Raw genomic sequence first — 17,204 nt, 5'->3', positions numbered from 1 at the left:
AACGTCCATCCAGCTAGATTGTCCCCTTAGCGGAACTGAACACATTTGAAGTCAGGAGACAGGAGCTTCTTCAGGGTCCCCAACTCAGGTACAGGGTCCCAAAGCTTTGGGCCATCCTCTGTCCCATGCTAGGACTTCTGAATTGTCTGGGAAAGTGGGGTGGGTAATAAAGCATGTGTAACAAGATTTGGGGTGGGGGAGAGGAGAATCCCCTCAGTCAGTCTTTCATTCCTTCGCAGCCCCAGAGCTTTGCATTCCTTAGGAATTCAGAACAACCAGAGCCTGTCCCGGGGTTCCCGTAGAAACATGGCCGAGGTCAGAAGCGGACGAGTTCCTATAGAAACCCCGAGGGTGGGAGGCAGACGGACCCGCACGTCCTTAAAACGTCACCCGAACCGACCAGGGAACCCGGTACCAGGTCAGGTTCCTTCCCTCCGGACATCGCCCAGAACCGGGGGCGGGAGGGCAGCGAGGCAGTCTAATCAGAGAAAGGCCGCCCACGTGTTGTCCAATCAGGGCTGGCAAGGAGCGAGCTGCCTCTTTCCACCAATCATCTCCGACGTGCGAAGGGGTTGTCGGGAGGGGGACCGGCACCAACATGGAGCTGTTAGTGGGGCGAGGGTGAAACTGCCGTTGCCGGCGGCTCCTGTTTCCCTGACCCAACATGTTGGTGCACTTATTTCGGGTCGGGATTCGGAGCGGCCCTTTCCAAGGCAGACCGCTACTACCCTTCCGCTTCCAGGCATTCTCGGTCGCCAGGTAAATAAATTAAGCTACTCAGCGCGGACCACTGACCGGCCGGCAGGGCATGGGGTCTGCTGGGAGATGGAGTCCGCGGACAGGCGCGAGAGCTGCCGGGAATTGTAGGCTACCCCTCCTGCAGGTGGAACGTCCACCCCCTAGGGAGTCGGGCTCAATTATTGATTGCAATGCTTGGGGCCCGTGTACGGTTGGGTCGGCGAAAAGAAGGGACTTTCGTCGGTTGGTGACCGCTCTCTGGCCGCACTGCCCGCGAGGGGGCGCCGCCCCCACCCGCTGTCCTTCTGCCTCTTGGGGTTGAATTGGCGGTTTGGACAAAAATTAGCGCACAGACGTTTAAATCTTAGTGGTGCTCCCTTGATAAGGAAAAAAAAAAAAAATAGGGGAGAAGGGAACTGAACAGAAAATGATTCCTAGAGCTGGAAACATCCCTCAGGGATACAGAGCCCCTCTAACTTGTACGTGTGATCATTGCCCATCACTTTGGGGCTAGGGAGACAGGGCTGGTGGGGAATGGCGACCTTGCACCTGCTACCTGAGCGTAAATGCTTTGTGAGAAGGGGCCCTTTCCTTTGTAATCCAGCCAGGTTGAAGAGTCTCCAGGGCAGGCGTATGTGGAGGTTTTTGTATTAGGAAAACCCATCCCACAGAGAGCAAGAGCCACTGCTGGGAAGAGCTGTCAGTTCTTGGCAGTAATGAATCCCTTCCAAGAGACTTCATTTGGAGGGGACGGAGAGAAGCTGAAAGTTGCCCATGGTAAATTATTAAAAGGCTTGAAAACAACTCTTAGGAAAGAGGAAGGCTGTTATTACTTAAACCAGGTAACATTCAAGTATGTGTGCATTCCTTAGCATTTTTCAGTAGACCATGAAATGAATTTAATGCTTCAGGAACATTTGCAAATAAATAATAGGAAAAAATAGAGAAAGTGTTTTTGCTGGGTTTTTTTAAGAAAAGATTTTTTTTTTTTTAATTTGAAAGATTTACAGAGAGAGAGAGAGATCTTTCCATCCACTGGTTCACTCCCCAAATGGCCACAATGGATGCAGTTGGGCCAGTCTGAAGCCAGACAAGAGGGGCCCAAGAGTGCAGGAGCTCAAGGACTTGGACCATCTTCCACTGCTTCTGCAGGCCCGTGAGCAGGGAGCTGGATGGGAAGTGGAGCAGCCAGGGCATAACCAGAGCCTATATGGGATGTTAGCCTAACCTACTATGCCACACCGCCAATCCCAGAAAGTATTATTGTATGAAGCTTTTGAGTTTTGTGTGATGAGTTAGTTCATTGCATTGGCTGCAATGTAAAAATGAATTCCTTGCTGTTGGCTACAGTAAATCTGAGTATTTGCAAAACATTGCAGACATTGCAACAGCAAAATCAGACAGTTCTATATTTCTAAGGAGAGCATGCAATCACTCAACAAACATAACCATTTGCTAAACATCTACTCTTCCTGGCTCTGCTAAGAGCTAGGGATTGAAGATCCAGCTTCCTGGAGACCAGTGGGAAAGTTGCATAATTATTCAGGAGACAGCGAGCTTCTGTTGAAAGCTTACTTAGTCCAAAGGAGGGGCTGGCACCATCCCAAAGCAAACTAAAGCTCTGTCTGCAGTGCCTGGCATCCATGTAGGGTGCCTGTTTATGTCCCTGCTGCTCTGCTTCTCATCCAGCTCCCTGTGAATGGCCTGGGAAAGCAACAGAAAATAGCCAGTCTTTGGGCCCCTTTTCTCATGTGGTAGACTGGACCAGCCCAGCCCCAGCTGTTGGGGTCACTTTGGGAATGAACCAGCAGATGGGAGAACTTTGTCTCTCCGCTCTCTCTGTAACTACTCTTAAAAAAAAATAAACAAATAAATGGAAAAAAAAGGAAGACAACAGGGAATGTGAGACTGAAAAGCCAGGAAGAAGGTGAGGGCTGAGCTTGGCTTCCTGGAGAGGTGGGGAGGAGGAGAGGTGAAAGAAGGGAGGGCTAAGGGATCTGCAGTTAGAAGGATCTGGGAATGAAGTCTTGAAGAAAAGCCTCCCACTCAAGTCCTTTAAAAAAAATTATTTGTTTGTGTTTATTGATTTGAAAAGCAAGGTAGCAGAGAGAAACAAACTTTATATCTGCTGGATCACTCCCCCAAAGACCTGCAGCAGGCAGGGCCTGAGCAGGTTGGCACCTAGAACCAGAGACTTGGACCCTGGTCCCTGAGTCATCACTGCTGTTGGTCAGGGGGACTGAACTCAAGGGCTCTGAACCTGGGTGTGGGCATCCCAAGTGATGGCCTGACCCACTGCAGCATGCCACCTACCCGGCTCCTTTAAGCTTTTTCTTTTTCATTAATCTCACTCGAAACCTTGAACGTTCCACCAACCATGCCCTCCTAGCTTGATCGAACTTCTGCTCCTGGTAGGCCTTCCTGTAGTCAGTGCTGCACGTCCCTTGCACGCCGCCCACCCTCGACATATGCATGTGCACACACACACACACACACACACACACACACACACACACACACCTCTACCTGCTGCCCTCCACTGCGGTCTTGAAATCACATCCCAGCCTAAAAAGCACAAATGCTCTCCCTTGCACTTGCAGCCCAGGTGCTTTATATAGACTCAGGTCCCTCACCCATGCTTCATGTCTCCACCCTCTTGGGTGGCAGTTTCCTGCCATCCTTTCTTACTGCCACTATCAAACATGCTTCCCTCCCCACCTCTGTTCTCCAGCTGCACCTGCCAAACTGGCTGCCTTTCCTGGCTTCTTTGGACACACTAAGGGAAGCCTGCATTCCCCCTAAACGTGTGTTCCACACCACCAAGCATGAGCACCATGAGGGGTTCGCTTTGACTATCCTGGTCGCCTCCCTGCTTCCTGCATGAGACAGCTGAGTTCCCCATTCTGCCCAGTTCTGCTGCATGAGGACAGATGATTTCAACTCTTTCAGCTCCCTCAGGTCCCTCTAGGTTTTGGGGGCAGCTGGTAGAATACAGCAGCTTCTTCCTTCCAGGGAGATGAGGGTCAAGTGCAGTAGACACCGTCAGCCTTGTTCACCACTGTGAGCAAGCCCGGCTGCAGGCCAGGGATGGAGTTGGCCCCCCATCACTACCTCTCTGAGCGCTCTGCCTTCCTCTCAAAGAAGCACCACGGACCTCCTTCTGTCCCAGCACGCCACCCAGCCCAAGCATGCTGTGATTACGGAAGGAGCGCAGACGAGGGCTCAGTGCCTCTGCCCACTCGGCATGGAGAGCACACATTTCAGACTTGGCCCCATGCTCATTCTTTTTTTTTTTTAAGATTTTTATTGGAAAGGCAAATTTACAGAGAGAAGGAGAGATTCAAAGAATCTCCATCTTCCAGTTCACTAACCCCCAAAGTGGCTGCAACGGCTAGAGCTGAGCCAGCCTGAAGCCAGGAGCTTCTTCTGGGTCTCCCACATGGATGCAGGGTCCCAAGGCGTTGGGCCAACCTCCACTGCTTTCCTAGGCCACAAGCAGGGAGCTGGAAGGGAGGTGGAGTGGCCACCCATGCTCATTCTTTAGCAGCCTTGCACACCTACATTTGTGCAGGACACTGAAGTTTCTGGAAAGCAGCCTGAGAAAGCCAGGGTAGAGGCTGCAAAGATGAGGAATTTCCAGGGCTGGGGGCTTGTGGTGTGGTAAGTTCAGCCACCACTTGCCACTGTGGCATCCTATATTAGAGTGCTAGTGCTAGACGAGTCTGACTGCTCTGCTTCAGATCGAGCTCCCTGCTAAAAAAGCTCCTGGGAAAGCAGTGGAAGACGGTCAAACCCACTGTGGGAGAGCAGGATGGAATTCTGGTCTTCCAGCTTCAGCCTGGCCCAGACTCAGCTGCTGTAACTGCTGGGGGAAGAGCTTCCAGCCTCTCTCCCTTTCTCTGCCTTTCAAATGTATAAACCCTGAAAAGAGTAAGAGCAGGAAATGCCACTGCCTAGAAAGCTCAGCCCAAGCTGGGGTGGTGTCGGGGCGGGTTGAAAATGACAGGGACTCCAGCCGTCACTACTGTTCTCTCCCTACAGGTGCTCAGATGGCTGCCACAGCTCCTCCCTTCTCAGGACTCTGGCCCGGCTGCGGTTCCAGCTCCGGGGCTACCTCCCTCGAACCCCATCAGCGCCTAGCCGGAGCCCCCTTACCTTGTGCTGGTTTGGGGGAACCGTGCTGGGGTCTGTGGTGCTGAGTAAGCGTCCCCACCTCTGCCTCGTGGCCCTGTGTGAGGCAGAAGAGGCCCCCCTTGCCTGCTGCGCACCCCCTGTTGGGGAGTCCCACTTCAACTGGAAGCTCTTCTGGCATTTTCTGCGCCCACACCTGCTGGTCCTTGGGGTGGCCATCGTGGTGAGATTTCCTCCACCCCTCTGTGTTGGAAACAGGGGAGGGTAGCATCGCTGTTTCGCTGTGCTTCCAAGAGCAGGTGTCAGGACTGAGGTCTGAGGGATGCTAGACGAGTCTGCCTAGACCAGCTGGCTCTGTGGGGTGTGGCGGTCCACACAGGCCACCACAGCATGGACAAGAAACTGCTCAACAGTGGAAGTGGAAGGGCCAGGGTCAGGACTGGGGAAAGAAAGAAGGCTGTCCTCTTGAAACTTCTGCTTTCTCTGCCCAACCCCCCATTCCAGTTGGCACTGGGTGCAGCATTGGTGAACGTTCAGATCCCCCTGCTCTTGGGCCAGCTGGTGGAGATTGTGGCCAAGTACACAAGGGAGCATGTGGGGAGCTTTATGACGGAGTCTCGGAGTCTTGGCACCCAGCTGCTCATCCTCTATGGCATCCAGGTACAGCAGAGTGGCAGGGCCCGCGGGCTCATGATGGGAGGAGCTGCCTGGAGTGGCCCCGAGAGCACCTACCTCTCTCGCAGGGACTGCTGACTTTCGGATACCTGGTGCTGCTGTCCCACATTGGGGAGCGGATGGCTGTGGACATGAGGAGGGCTCTCTTCGGCTCTCTGCTCCGGTACTGCCAGCCGCAGGGGGAAGGGCAAGGGTGACAGATGGGCCCCAAAGGGTCCCAGGGAGAATCTCTGGTTGGACCTCATTCTGAAGGTTGCCCCCATCCCGTATCCCACCACCAGACAAGACATTGCTTTCTTCGATGCTAAAAAGACAGGGCAGCTGGTGAGCCGGCTGACAACTGATGTGCAGGAGTTTAAGTCATCCTTCAAGCTCGTCATCTCTCAGGTCAGTTGGCCCCCAGTCTCTCCCATGCGTGTGTACACACTCTGCCAGGCAACCCTGCCCCTCCCCACCTCTGATGCTGGGCCCAGAACCGAGGCCCACCCTGGGAGAGTGTAGGTAAGGAGACAGAAATCCGTGAGAAACAAGTGCCGTGGCAGCACCCAGGTCCAAGGTGAGTTGCTTCACTATTCTGAATCCTGCCTCCTCCTGCACCCTTCCCAAGCCCTCAGACCAGCTTTTCCCGGCAAGAGCAGACTCCGCTAGCGCCAATGTCTGCACTGTTGATGAGCGGTAAGCATGTGCCCTGGCTCCATAAGCTGGTGTCTTCACTTATCCGCTCGCTCCACTGCTGCAGCCACCAGATGTGCTAGATGCTGGCCCAGAGTACATTCCATGCATGGCACCCCATGCTTGGTTCTAGAAGCCACAGAGAAGCAGGCTTAGAACTGACTGGGGAAGGATGCTAAGGTCCACAATTTCAGCCACATTATGCCTGCTGGCCAAGAAAAGGTCATTTTGTGATCAAGGACTTTATCTTCACCTCCAGGAGTCAGACCCATAGCCTGTGCCTGTGAGCACAGAGTTGTAGCCAGCTAGCCCTCAGTGAAGTCCCCCAGGTCGCCATGCTGATGCCAACTTACCTGCTACCTTCTTCCCCCTGCCCAGGGCCTGCGCAGCTGCACGCAGGTGGCCGGCTGCCTGGTGTCCCTGTCCATGCTGTCCCCACGCCTCACGCTGTTGCTCGCAGTGGCCACACCTGCCCTCATGGGAGTGGGCACCCTGATGGGGTCCAGGTTGCGAAAATTGTCTCGCCAGTGTCAGGAGCAGGTACTACAATCCTGGGCTGTCCTCTCTGCCTCCCAATACCCCCTGCCCTGCCCTCCTCATCACCCCTGGGGTTTCCTTCCCCCTGTTTCCTGGCCATCTTACAGATTGCCAGAGCGACAGGTGTAGCAGATGAGGCCCTGGGCAATGTGCGGACCGTGCGGGCCTTCGCCATGGAGCAGCGGGAGGAAGAGTGAGTCCTGGGAGGGGCAGAGCACAGAGTGCGGACATGGGCCCCCCAACACAGGGTGTGCTGAGCACAGGGCTGGCCTCTCATCCCCAGACGCTACGGAGCGGAGCTGGATGCCTGCCGCCACAAGGCAGAAACGCTGGGCAGGGGCATTGCCTTGTTCCAGGGGCTTTCCAACATAGCCTTCAACTGTGAGTAGACGAGTCCTTGCCTGGGAAGCCCCAGGTTTATGAGCTGGGGAGGAGTTGGGTGAGGGGCAGGGCTCCATCCACCGGAGCTCCTCAGACATCCTGACTGATAATGCCTGCCGGTCGTAAGAAGGCCGCACCGAGCTGCCTGCAGAATGGCAAGGGCTGCTTGGGAGAAGCTCCGGCTGAGGCCATTCAGGGACTTGCCATTACTCCCTAGCAGGCTGGTGACAGAGCAAGGCTGGGCCTGAGGGTCCACAGAATCCAGGGCTCTGTCCTCGGGCTGTCACTGCTTCCCTCCTCACCCCTGCCTCCCCGTTCTGTTGCAGGTATGGTCCTGGGCACCCTATTTATTGGGGGATCCCTGGTGGCTGGACAGCAGCTGACAGGAGGAGACCTCATGTCCTTCCTGGTGGCCTCTCAGACAGTGCAGAGGTAAGTGGGAAGGGGTTCCTGTCTTATGGAGACCCCTGCTGAGTTAGGGGACAAGTGTCTACCTGCTCTGGGGGAATGCTGCCCGGCCCCAGGCCTGTCCCACCACCCTTGGGAAATGAAGGCCCAAGGGAGAGTGTTTCAGAGCTGCTGCCGGCACCCAGGCTGAGTCACTGAGCCACACACGCGGGAATGCAGTCATCTTCTCCAGCCTTCCACACAGCCCACGAGTTTCCTTGATGAGCTTTTTGTTGTTGTTAAACTGTGGCAAAATACACGTGTCACCAGAGTGACCGTCTTGACCTTTCTTCGGGCCGAGTTGAGTGGCGTTAAGGACACCATCACCACCACTCCTCCCCCAGGACTCTTTGCATCTTCAAAGTGCAGCAGTGCCTGGGGAACACTAGCTCCACCCCTTCTCCTCCCCTAGCCCCTGGCGACCACCCTTGCACTTTCGGTCTCTGAATGTGACCACTCCAGGGAGCACAAGTCCTTGGGACCACTGGGCACTTGGCCACGCTGTTCCCCAAGTTCCTCCACCTCATATCCCACTTTGTCAGACGGTCCTTCCTGTGAGGCGGAACGGTATTCTATGGATGTGTGGAATGCCTTTGTCAAATCTTTCATTCCAAAACTACCATTTTCCTTTTACAAAGCATTTATTTATTTAGTTGAAAGGCAGAGAAAAGGAGAAACAGACAGAGAGATCCTCTATCTGCTGATTGATTCCTCCAGATGACCGCAGTGGCTGAAGCTGGGCCAGGATGAAGCTGGGAAACTCAAATTCCACCCAGGTCTCCCACATGAGTGACAGCCCAAGCGCTTGGGCATCCTCTTCTGCTTTCCCAAGTGCATTAGCAGGGATCTGGATTAAGGTGGAGCAGCTGGGGTTCTAACATGGGACTTCTACATCACGGGCAGTAGATTGACCTGCTGTACCTCAGTGCCAGACAGCTGGCCTGCTTGTCAAGCTTTTTGAGAACTGGTGGCCCCTCACTTGCTGCTTGACCATTTCCAGAAATGAAACATGGACCCTGAAAATCCCACCTTTGTAGCTTACTGGTGCTCCCTACTGCTCTGTGAGGCCCTGGGTTTCTTCTTTTACGATTTACCTGTTTGGGGACCTGGCATGATGGCTCAATAGCTAAATCCTCACTTTGCATGCCCTGGGATCCCATATGGGTGTTGGTTTATGTGCCTGCTATTCCACTTCCCATCCAGCTCCTTGCTTGTGGCCTGGGAAAACAGTCAAGGGTAGCCCAAAGCCTTGGGATCCTGCACCCATGTGGGAGATGGAGAAGAAGCTCCTGGTTCCTGGCTTCGGATCAGCTCAGCTCCAAATGTTGAGACCACTTGGGGAGTGAATCAGTGGACAGAGGATCTTTCTTTCTGTCTCTCCTTCTGGAAAAGGCAGATTTAAGGAGAGAAAGAAAGCTCCTCCATCCACTTGTTCACTCCCCAAGTGGCCACAACAGCCAGAGCTGAGCCAATCCGAAGTCAGAAGCTTCTTCCAGTCTCCGACATAGGTGCAGAGTCCCAAGGCACTGGGCCATCTTCTGCTTCCCATCTTCTGCTTCCCAGGCCACAGGCAGGGAGCTGGATGGGAAGTAGAGCAACCGGAACATGAACCATTGCCCATATGGGATCCTGGCACTTGAACGGGGAGGATTGGCCACTGGAACAGACCCCAGGGCCCGTTTCGACTCTAGAACTAACAGAACCACTCATGCTGCTTTTGCCATGAGACAGAGCAGGCGCCTACCTATCCCTTCCTATTCCAGAGTCAACACAAGCAGTTCCTATGCTGTTTGTCGGTTTTGCTCTCCCTCCCCCAACACTCCAAGTGTATAAAAACACTAAAACATAAGTACATGTTAGGATAAATAATTAAAGAGTCAATATGCTATAATAGATAATTAGAGTGAAGACATGTGTTACCAGCAGCCATGTTGAGAAAACAGCGTTGCTTCATGCCTGTCCCCATCCCCCTGTGGTCCCTCCCTCCAGAAGTGATACTTGCGCCCTGACTCCTGCATTATTGCCAGTGAATGGCAGTTATTTCTTATGGAGTTCTTCCATGTTGGGCTTACTGGACATGTAACATGAGCCTGGCCCAAAGAGGGCAGATAGAACAGAAGCCTTTGATCACCAATGCAGAGAAATGCCCTTGAACAGCCCAGAGCCAGCATTCCCCAAAGACTGGGTTGCTCTCCCTTCTGCATCTACAGAAGCACCAGTCCCACCCTAGCCCTGCCTGATACTCCTTGATGAAGACACATAGGGACTGTCTGCGGGCCCAGGAGCTATTTCCTGCTGGCGCTGGGATCCAGCTGCTCAGATCTGGGGAGAAGAGGGGTTTGAGTTTGCCCTCTAAGGTCCTCCTCCTCCCTGCCCTGGTGCTGGCCGAGCAGGATGATCTTTGTGGTACTGAAGACCTGTAATAAATCCAGTCTCTGAAAAGAAAATCAGAAAAAAACAAACTGTTGGCCCTGCAGCCTGGGGCCCTGCTCCCTTAGGCCTTGCCTTTGCTCTGTGGCCTGAGGACAGAGACTGCTCACCTCCACAGCTCCCAGCTTAGCCACTGTCTTACTGTCACTGCAGGAATACCCAGAGAAGTAGCACACACTGGCTCCCGAGCACCCAACTCTTGTGCTGGGCCTCCACCCACCCCCAGGAGACAGGTCTCAGTGTGTAAGAGCACCTGCTGTGTTCCCTCACTACGTCCCCCAGCCCTGCCCAGCCCAGCGGGTATGGTTGGTGCCGAGAGCCAGCCAGCTGAAGCAGGATGTGGGAAAGATATGCCCCACCTCAGGCAGCCACCCCCTTTGGACCCCATCCTAAGAATCCTTAACCAGAGATGGGGCAGTGCTTGCCTAGCTCCCGTCTAAATTCAGGGCCAGGTCTCTAGCTGGTCCCCCATCTGGCATCCCATGGGCTCTGGGCACGATTGTCCCATGCATGTTGGAGCTCGATCACTGCCTTGCCCCTCTGCAGTCCCTCAGTGGCCTCCAGGGCCTCTTGGAGGACACCTCACTCCTCGCTGGTTCAGCTCGCCTCCACCTGCTGCCTCCTTGGCACTGATGACTCTGTGCCACCCAGCTGCTTCCCTGCAGGCTGCCAGGCTCTTCCCAGCCCTAGATCAGTGCGGCAGAAGTGAACGCTATAGCTCTTTCCTCATCTCAAAGACAGAATCCGGTGTGCCAGTGGCAGGCAGACACTGTCCCGAGTTGGCCAGGCCACTGAGGGCCTGCTGACTAAGAGGTGTTGACTCATCTTCCTCCCCAGCCCCATGGTGGCTGGCCCTGCTCTGACCAGGAGGTGACCCACTGTCTAGACAGATAAGCACCCACACCCCATCTCGTGCACCCACACGCACCTGCAGGGCAGGCCCAGGGTGCATGAGCATGCAGACAGCTTTGCTTAGGGATCCTCCAGAGCTGAGCTCCTAGTGACTGAGCGTCTTGTTTTTCTTTGAAAAGGTGTAGCATCAGTGTTTTCCATTCCAGGTGTATCTGTCTGTCACTGCTTCTGTAAGCATCCAGTGTTAACACTCATCTCCCATGGGTGCCTCCCAACCCTGATCTCTGTTAGCAGCATCTGCATCACCAGGGCTGGGGGAGGAAGTCACAGGGTTCGCTGTGGACTGACGTCATCCCTGCACACTGACTGTAGGCCACGGTGCCTGCTGAGGCCCCGGTCTTGCAGCCTCATCCTTTTCCTCTCAGGGTTAGGGTAGACTGATGGACAGGTAATCTTCCTCCTGGGGTTCAGTCATTGCCATTGCTGAATCCCAGGATCCCATAGCTCCTGGATGCTGCTCCCTCCGCCACCAGGCCCTATTACTCCTAATTACCTCTTGTCACCACCTCATCCTCACAGGTCCATGGCCAACCTCTCTATCCTGTTTGGTCAGGTAAGCAAGGGTTGATGTGAGGGGGAGGACACTCGCCTCTGGGCTGGAGAGACAGCTGTCACCACCATCAGCGGGGAGGGAATGAGTGTGTGTGTGTGTGTGTGTGTGTGTGTGTGTGTGTGCGTGCGCACACGTGCTGCGGTTACTGCCTGTGACTTGAAAGAGAGAAGCAGGGCCCCAGCCTGGCCCCTTGGGAGACTCCCAGCACTTCCTCCTCACTGCCGACTTTGTTCGCCCAGGTGGTACGAGGGCTCAGTGCAGGCACCCGTGTCTTTGAGTACATGGCCCTTCACCCCTGCATCCCGTTGACTGGTGGCTGCTACATCCCCAAGGAGCACCTGCATGGCTCTGTCACATTTGAGAATGTCTGCTTCAGGTTGGCATCCTTGAGTGGGCCGGTACCAGGCCCTTTGAAGGGAGCTGGGTGGGGAAAGAGGTCTCCTTCTCCCCTACCATTCCATGAGTGAGTCACCTCGGAGGGGCACAGTGAGACCTTAGGGGGGATATCAGAAGCCTCCCTTGTTGATTGGGGGGCTCTCTGGCTCCTCCAGTTACCCCTGCCGCCCTGGCTTCCAAGTGCTCCAAGATTTCACCCTGACACTTCCCCCTGGCAAGATCGTGGCCCTCGTAGGCCAGTCCGGCGGAGGTAAGGAGGACCCCTCCCCCTCTGACTCTGTCCTCTGGGAGCCACTTGGATCAAGGCTGGAGCTGGGGCCATGTGACCGCCTTTGCCCTTCCCTGAGCTGGGGCCAGGGAGGTGCCCTTTCCCACCTGGGCCAGTGTGAGACCAAGCTGCCCTACACAACCCTCCAGGAAAGACCACTGTGGCTTCCCTGCTGGAGCGCTTCTACGACCCCACGGCTGGCACTGTGACTCTGGACGGAAGGGACCTGCGCACACTGGATCCCTCCTGGCTGCGGGGCCAGGTTGTCGGCTTCATCAGCCAGGTACATGGCGGTGGGGCAGGGCAGGGGCCACGATACACAAGGCAAGGCTCCCATCAGCCACCCCCTTCACCTGGGCCCTGCTCTGCTCAGTCCTCAGGGGCCTTTTCTTTCCTTGCTACCCCAACACCTCTGGGCCTTCCTCACTGCACCTGGCTGTCACCAGCATGGGAGGTCCCGTCTCAGGATGCTGCAATACAGCAGCCTTGGTGTTAAGGATCCCTGGGTTTCTCTTTGAAGCATGAGGCATCCAGAAAGTCTGGAGAAGCCCACAGCCTTGGTGCTGGAACTGCTGGTTGCCGCTGTCTACCCACTAAGCAAGGACTGGGGCCCAGCATGCACCAACCACAGAGGCACAGCCACTTTCCCTCTGCTTGGGGTGGCACTGCCCAGCATAGGGCTACTCTGCCTCCTGTGGGCCCTGGAGTAGAGAGGGCATGCTTACCAGCCTGTGAGGGGACAGCCATGATCCAAAGCCTGCTCTCCCATGGCTGTGCCAGGCCAGCTGCCTTCTCACTTGTGCACCTACTGAGAGGCTCTTGGCCCTTGGTGAGGGGTCATCTCTCGTCCCCCTTCTTGGCTCATTCCTTGTCTTGCCGTTGCCACCTTCTCCCTGTGAATGTCTCAGTCCCTCCCCATAGGGCAGTCCTCAGGCGATCTGGGGCAGAACTGGAACATTCCTGCCAGCTCCATCTCTGTATCCCCCACCCCCTCTCTCCAGGAGCCGGTTCTGTTTGGAACAACTATCATGGAGAACATCCGTTTTGGAAAACTGGATGCGTCCGACGAAGAGGTGTATGCAGCTGCTCGGGAAGCCAACGCCCATGAGTTCATTTGCAGCTTTCCTGAGGGCTACCACACCATTGTGGGTGAGTGCCAGGGACAGAACCTGCTCAGGTCTGCAAGCCCTTCAGGTAGGAGACATGGGAAGAGGGTGTCACACACAGAGGGAGGAGCTCTGCAGGGCTGAGGGCAACAGGAACAGCTGGGGAGTAAGACCCTCCTACGCTCCTAGGGCAGACCACGCCCCTGGCCAAGAGAGACAGAGATGGCTCTATAGGGCCAGGAATCCCAGCCTGTGTGGCTCAGGTTTGGCACACAAGCAGGCCACAGGAGACAGGAAGAGCTAAGAGGAAGCAAAGGACAGACCCAGCAGCAAGAGAAGAGCACTTGGTGGTGTCTGGAATCCTTGTGGGGTCTGATGGGCCACTGCTCCCCAAGCCCAAACAGATGTGGGGAACTCTGTTGGTAACTACTGACACCCACTGCAGCCACCACGTCACTCCTGCTGTTTCTGGGAGTAGACCTGGGAGGCCAGGAAGGTGGCTGGGGCTGCAGGCTCAGGGCAGGGAGCAGCCATGCTGGCTCTGAGATCTGGCCATGGCCAGGACACGCCATGTGCAGAGAGCCGTGCTGCCCACACACTCACTGTGTTGTGTGAGTTGGGCACAGGACTCGCACAGGGATGTGGCCCTTGACAGGCAGCACCCCACTCCACGAGCCCGCACAGTTTCAGGGAATGGAGGGAGCTGCGGGCATTCAGGAAAGACATGTACCACTTGGCAGGCCGCCCCCAAAGACAGCACTGGTGAACCCTTCAGAGCCCAGCCTGTCCTTTCCTCAGGTGAGCGGGGTGCCACCCTGTCTGGTGGTCAGAAGCAGCGCCTGGCCATCGCCCGGGCTCTCATCAAGAAGCCCACGGTACTAATCCTGGATGAGGCCACCAGTGCACTCGACGCAGAGTCTGAGCGTGTGGTGCAGGAGGCCTTGGACCGGGCCAGCGCAGGCCGCACTGTGCTGGTCATCGCCCACCGGCTCAGCACTGTCCGCGCAGCCCACCGCATTGTCGTCATGGCCAATGGCCAAGTCTGCGAGGTTAGTCGGGGCCTGTTCCTGGATGGTTTGGGCCATGAGCAGTGAAACAGGTAGCTCAGCTGAGCTCTATGAGTAGCCAGTCTGGTCTTAGGGAGCCAGGGCCATGTTCTAGAAGATGTGTCTGTAGCGCTTCAGGGGTTTCTCCCCTTAGACAAGCCCTGGGTTCCTAGGGCCCTTGATACCTTCTTCTGCCCTCTAGGATCGTAAAGCTGCACCCTCAGTTCCCTAGATCCAAGAGAAGAGGACCTGGAGGAGAAGGGGTGGGGCTGTGCTGCCCAGGGGCCAGGGTACAGCTACCACAGCACCAGGACCCTGACAAGGGGCCAGGCAGGGGTAGTACCTAAAAGACAGAGCCTGACTGCCAGCCCCCAGTGCCAGGGGGGGCTGAGTTTGGCAGGGTAGAAAGGCATTCTGCAGAAAATGGTGACACTGCTACAGCTGTGCCCAAGGCACTTCTTTGCAGTTTGGGCTTTGGTGATAGAGCATCCTCAGGAAGGATCTAGAGCCCCATGGCTAATGAGGTGGAGGCATCCTCTGGCCCTGAGTTCAATGATATCAAGTGACTGTGCCCCTCCATCCTATCTTCCAGGCTGGGACCCATGAAGAACTTCTGAAGAAAGGTGGGCTGTACGCAGAGCTCATCCGGAGACAGGCCTTAGATGCCCCACTGACGTCAGCCTCACCTCTGGGCGAGAGGCCCAAAGCCCCTCGGGGTCACCAGCGCCAGTCCTGAGTATGGCTCCCTGGGGGACTTTCTCAGGGACTGAGCTTCAGGATGCTGAGTATGGCTGATGCTGCTCCTACGCTCACAACAAAGCCTGGGCCCAGTGGCTGGGCTTGCTCTCACCCTCCCCTGACTGCCGCCAGGCTGCCTGGCTCCCACCAGACCATCAAGCCTGCCACTGCCTTTGGACTGTGGATGGACCAAGGCAGATCTCCCCGGACGCCTTATGTCCATTTCTCTCCCTTGGTCCAGACCCTCCCTAAGCCTCACTCCTATAGCCAGTAGTTGTCCAGCCCCCCAGTTCAGGGCAGTTGTAAAATGTCCCACTTGGTAACAGGCCTGTATGTGTACATCAAGGCTCTAGCCAACCCCTGCTAGGACTTCACTTCCCTAGACTGTCCCTGACCCCCCACTCCTGTATCCCCACTGCTGTTCTGGAACCTGGCGTAAGGCATTTTCCCCTTGACCCACCCTCCAGGCAGCCTCTCCTCCCTCTCCTTGCTCTCTTCCTATAGTCCTGAGTTCTCAGTGTGTCCCCTTGTCCCTCTTCCCATGAGAGGCCTGATAGGGCTTGGCTGTTCCATCAGGGCAGCAAGGTGAATGGGGATCCATCCCCACAAGAAGCAGCTATCCTGTCACCTGCCTCCTGTTGGCTCTGCTCTGTGTACCCCAAGTCCTTGACTCCAGAGGCACACACCAGCCTCCTCCTCAGCTGGGGCAGCCCCATAGCCCGCAAGAAGAAACTGATAGGGAGCAGCTAGTGCACAGTACAGTATGAACTGAACCTGATCAAGAGCAGGGAGGCGCAAGGAGAATGCAGGACATGGCCTCACCAGGGCTGCCTACAAGCCATGGGCCTGTGGCCCCTAAGCTGTGAATGAGGGACAGCTTGACTCCAGGAAGCCCAGAGAGGCACCCAGGAAGGGCCCTTTGACTGAACTGGCACCCAGGATTGGGGAGCACCCCCCCTACACCCAGGGCCAGGGACCACCCACTCCCGGTTATCTGGTCACTTGCCCTTGGGAACCTTGCCCTGCCATGTCCACAGAGCCCACTCCCCAGCCAGCCATGCATTTTGAACCTAGCCTGTGACAGAGGCCATACCGTGTTTCAAGGGGTGGTAGTGGCAGTGCATGTGACTGCCAGTGGGAGACCAGCCTGGAAGAAGTAGCACTGAACCAGGGAGGGACTCACAGCCTGTTGTGGGCATGGCTTAGGGCCAGATGCTGCTTTTGCAACAAACTACCAAAAATCTCCAAGGTCCCCCCCTCCCTGAGGTTGCATATTTGGGCAGCAGCAGCCCAAGGAGTGGGACTTGGGGGTTAGCTTTGACCACTAAACCCTCCCCAAGTGCAGCACAGTGCAGGGCCTCCACTTCCTGGCAAGTCTCCACCATCCCAGCTCTCTGCCCTGGGGCAGCCAGCCAAGACTCAAGCTGCCCAGGAGGCCTTCTGATACCAGATGCTTGGTCTCTCCTTACAGCTTCAGGCTGGCTTCTCTGAATGCAGCCCTGCCCCTTCTCCCACCCACTACTGGGGAAGTAGCAAAACCCCAGGGCCAGTCAAGCTTGTCCAGCTGAGCTGTCTGTATCCACTCACTGAAACCTTACCTCGACCTTGGCTCCCCTGTTGCCCAGAGATCAGCAGCCTGGCTGCTGCTGACCATGAAAGCTAGCTCTGGAAGTTTAAATAAGATAATCTACAAGAAAAGACTTAACGGGTCACAGTGCGGCAGCCTCACATCCGTGCCACCCAAAGGTGTCACCTCTTCCAACAGAGTTCTTAGGCACTTGCCACCTGCCTCCAGAAGGATCCCTCTCCCTATGAAGCTCACAGTCCAGGCAGAAAGCCAGGCTGCTGGGACAGGAGTGAGCCCATGGGGGCTGTGGCACTCAGTTCCTGCCCCTTACAACAAAAGCCAGATGAACCTAGTAGCTTCAAACACTTTCCGGACAGAGATGGACTAGAAATAAATTTCAGTAATAAATCGATGAGAGTGAGCCTGCTCTCTCTGGGGTTGACGGGGAGGTGTTGCCCATTTCCCAAATGCACAGGGGTAGAACTGAGCTTGATGAGGACGGGGCCCTGCAGTCTGCACAGGCGCAACCCTGGGGCTGACTCCTGTGGCCTGCAGCTGTGACATGCCCCTCAGGATGCTCACACCTGCTAGTGCCTACCCAGCTGGC

General features: G+C 55.8%; 1 protein-coding gene across 2 annotated transcripts; it reads left to right on the top strand.

Moving 5' to 3' along the window:
* Positions 1 to 601: 601 nt before the first annotated feature.
* On the top strand, positions 602 to 17,009 carry ABCB8 (ATP binding cassette subfamily B member 8). 2 transcript variants are annotated; one of them, XM_041002263.1, is made up of 16 exons: positions 602 to 759; positions 4,780 to 5,092; positions 5,374 to 5,529; positions 5,613 to 5,707; positions 5,826 to 5,931; positions 6,595 to 6,756; positions 6,861 to 6,946; positions 7,037 to 7,134; positions 7,461 to 7,566; positions 11,443 to 11,476; positions 11,716 to 11,852; positions 12,028 to 12,122; positions 12,290 to 12,423; positions 13,142 to 13,289; positions 14,045 to 14,220; positions 14,885 to 17,009. In XM_041002263.1, the coding sequence occupies exons 1-16, from the start codon at positions 665 to 667 to the stop codon at positions 15,026 to 15,028; spliced, it is 2,085 nt and encodes a 694-aa protein (XP_040858197.1). In that variant the 5' UTR covers positions 602 to 664; the 3' UTR covers positions 15,029 to 17,009. The 2 variants fall into 2 exon arrangements, with proteins under 2 accessions (XP_040858197.1, XP_040858196.1); XM_041002262.1 differs by having other exon boundaries at positions 14,045 to 14,295.
* The last annotated feature ends 195 nt before the right edge of the window (positions 17,010 to 17,204 follow it).

The sequence above is a fragment of the Ochotona curzoniae genome, unplaced genomic scaffold (genome assembly GCF_017591425.1).
Source record: "Ochotona curzoniae isolate NIBS_2020 unplaced genomic scaffold, NIBS_Ocur_1.0 scaffold_2476, whole genome shotgun sequence".
Lineage (NCBI taxonomy): Eukaryota > Metazoa > Chordata > Mammalia > Lagomorpha > Ochotonidae > Ochotona > Ochotona curzoniae.
This window is presented reverse-complemented; position numbering and strand designations above follow the sequence as displayed.

What these genes read in the sequence shown, in the direction of transcription:
- ABCB8 (XM_041002262.1), top strand. Translation starts at nt 665, where the DNA reads ATGTTGGTGCACTTATTTCGGGTCGGGATTCGGAGCGGCCCTTTCCAA. An exon ending in CAGGCATTCTCGGTCGCCAG is followed by an intron (nt 760 to 4,779) that starts GTAAATAAATTA and finishes CTCTCCCTACAG; the next exon opens with GTGCTCAGATGGCTGCCACA. An exon ending in GGGCTACCACACCATTGTGG is followed by an intron (nt 13,290 to 14,044) that starts GTGAGTGCCAGG and finishes TCCTTTCCTCAG; the next exon opens with GTGAGCGGGGTGCCACCCTG.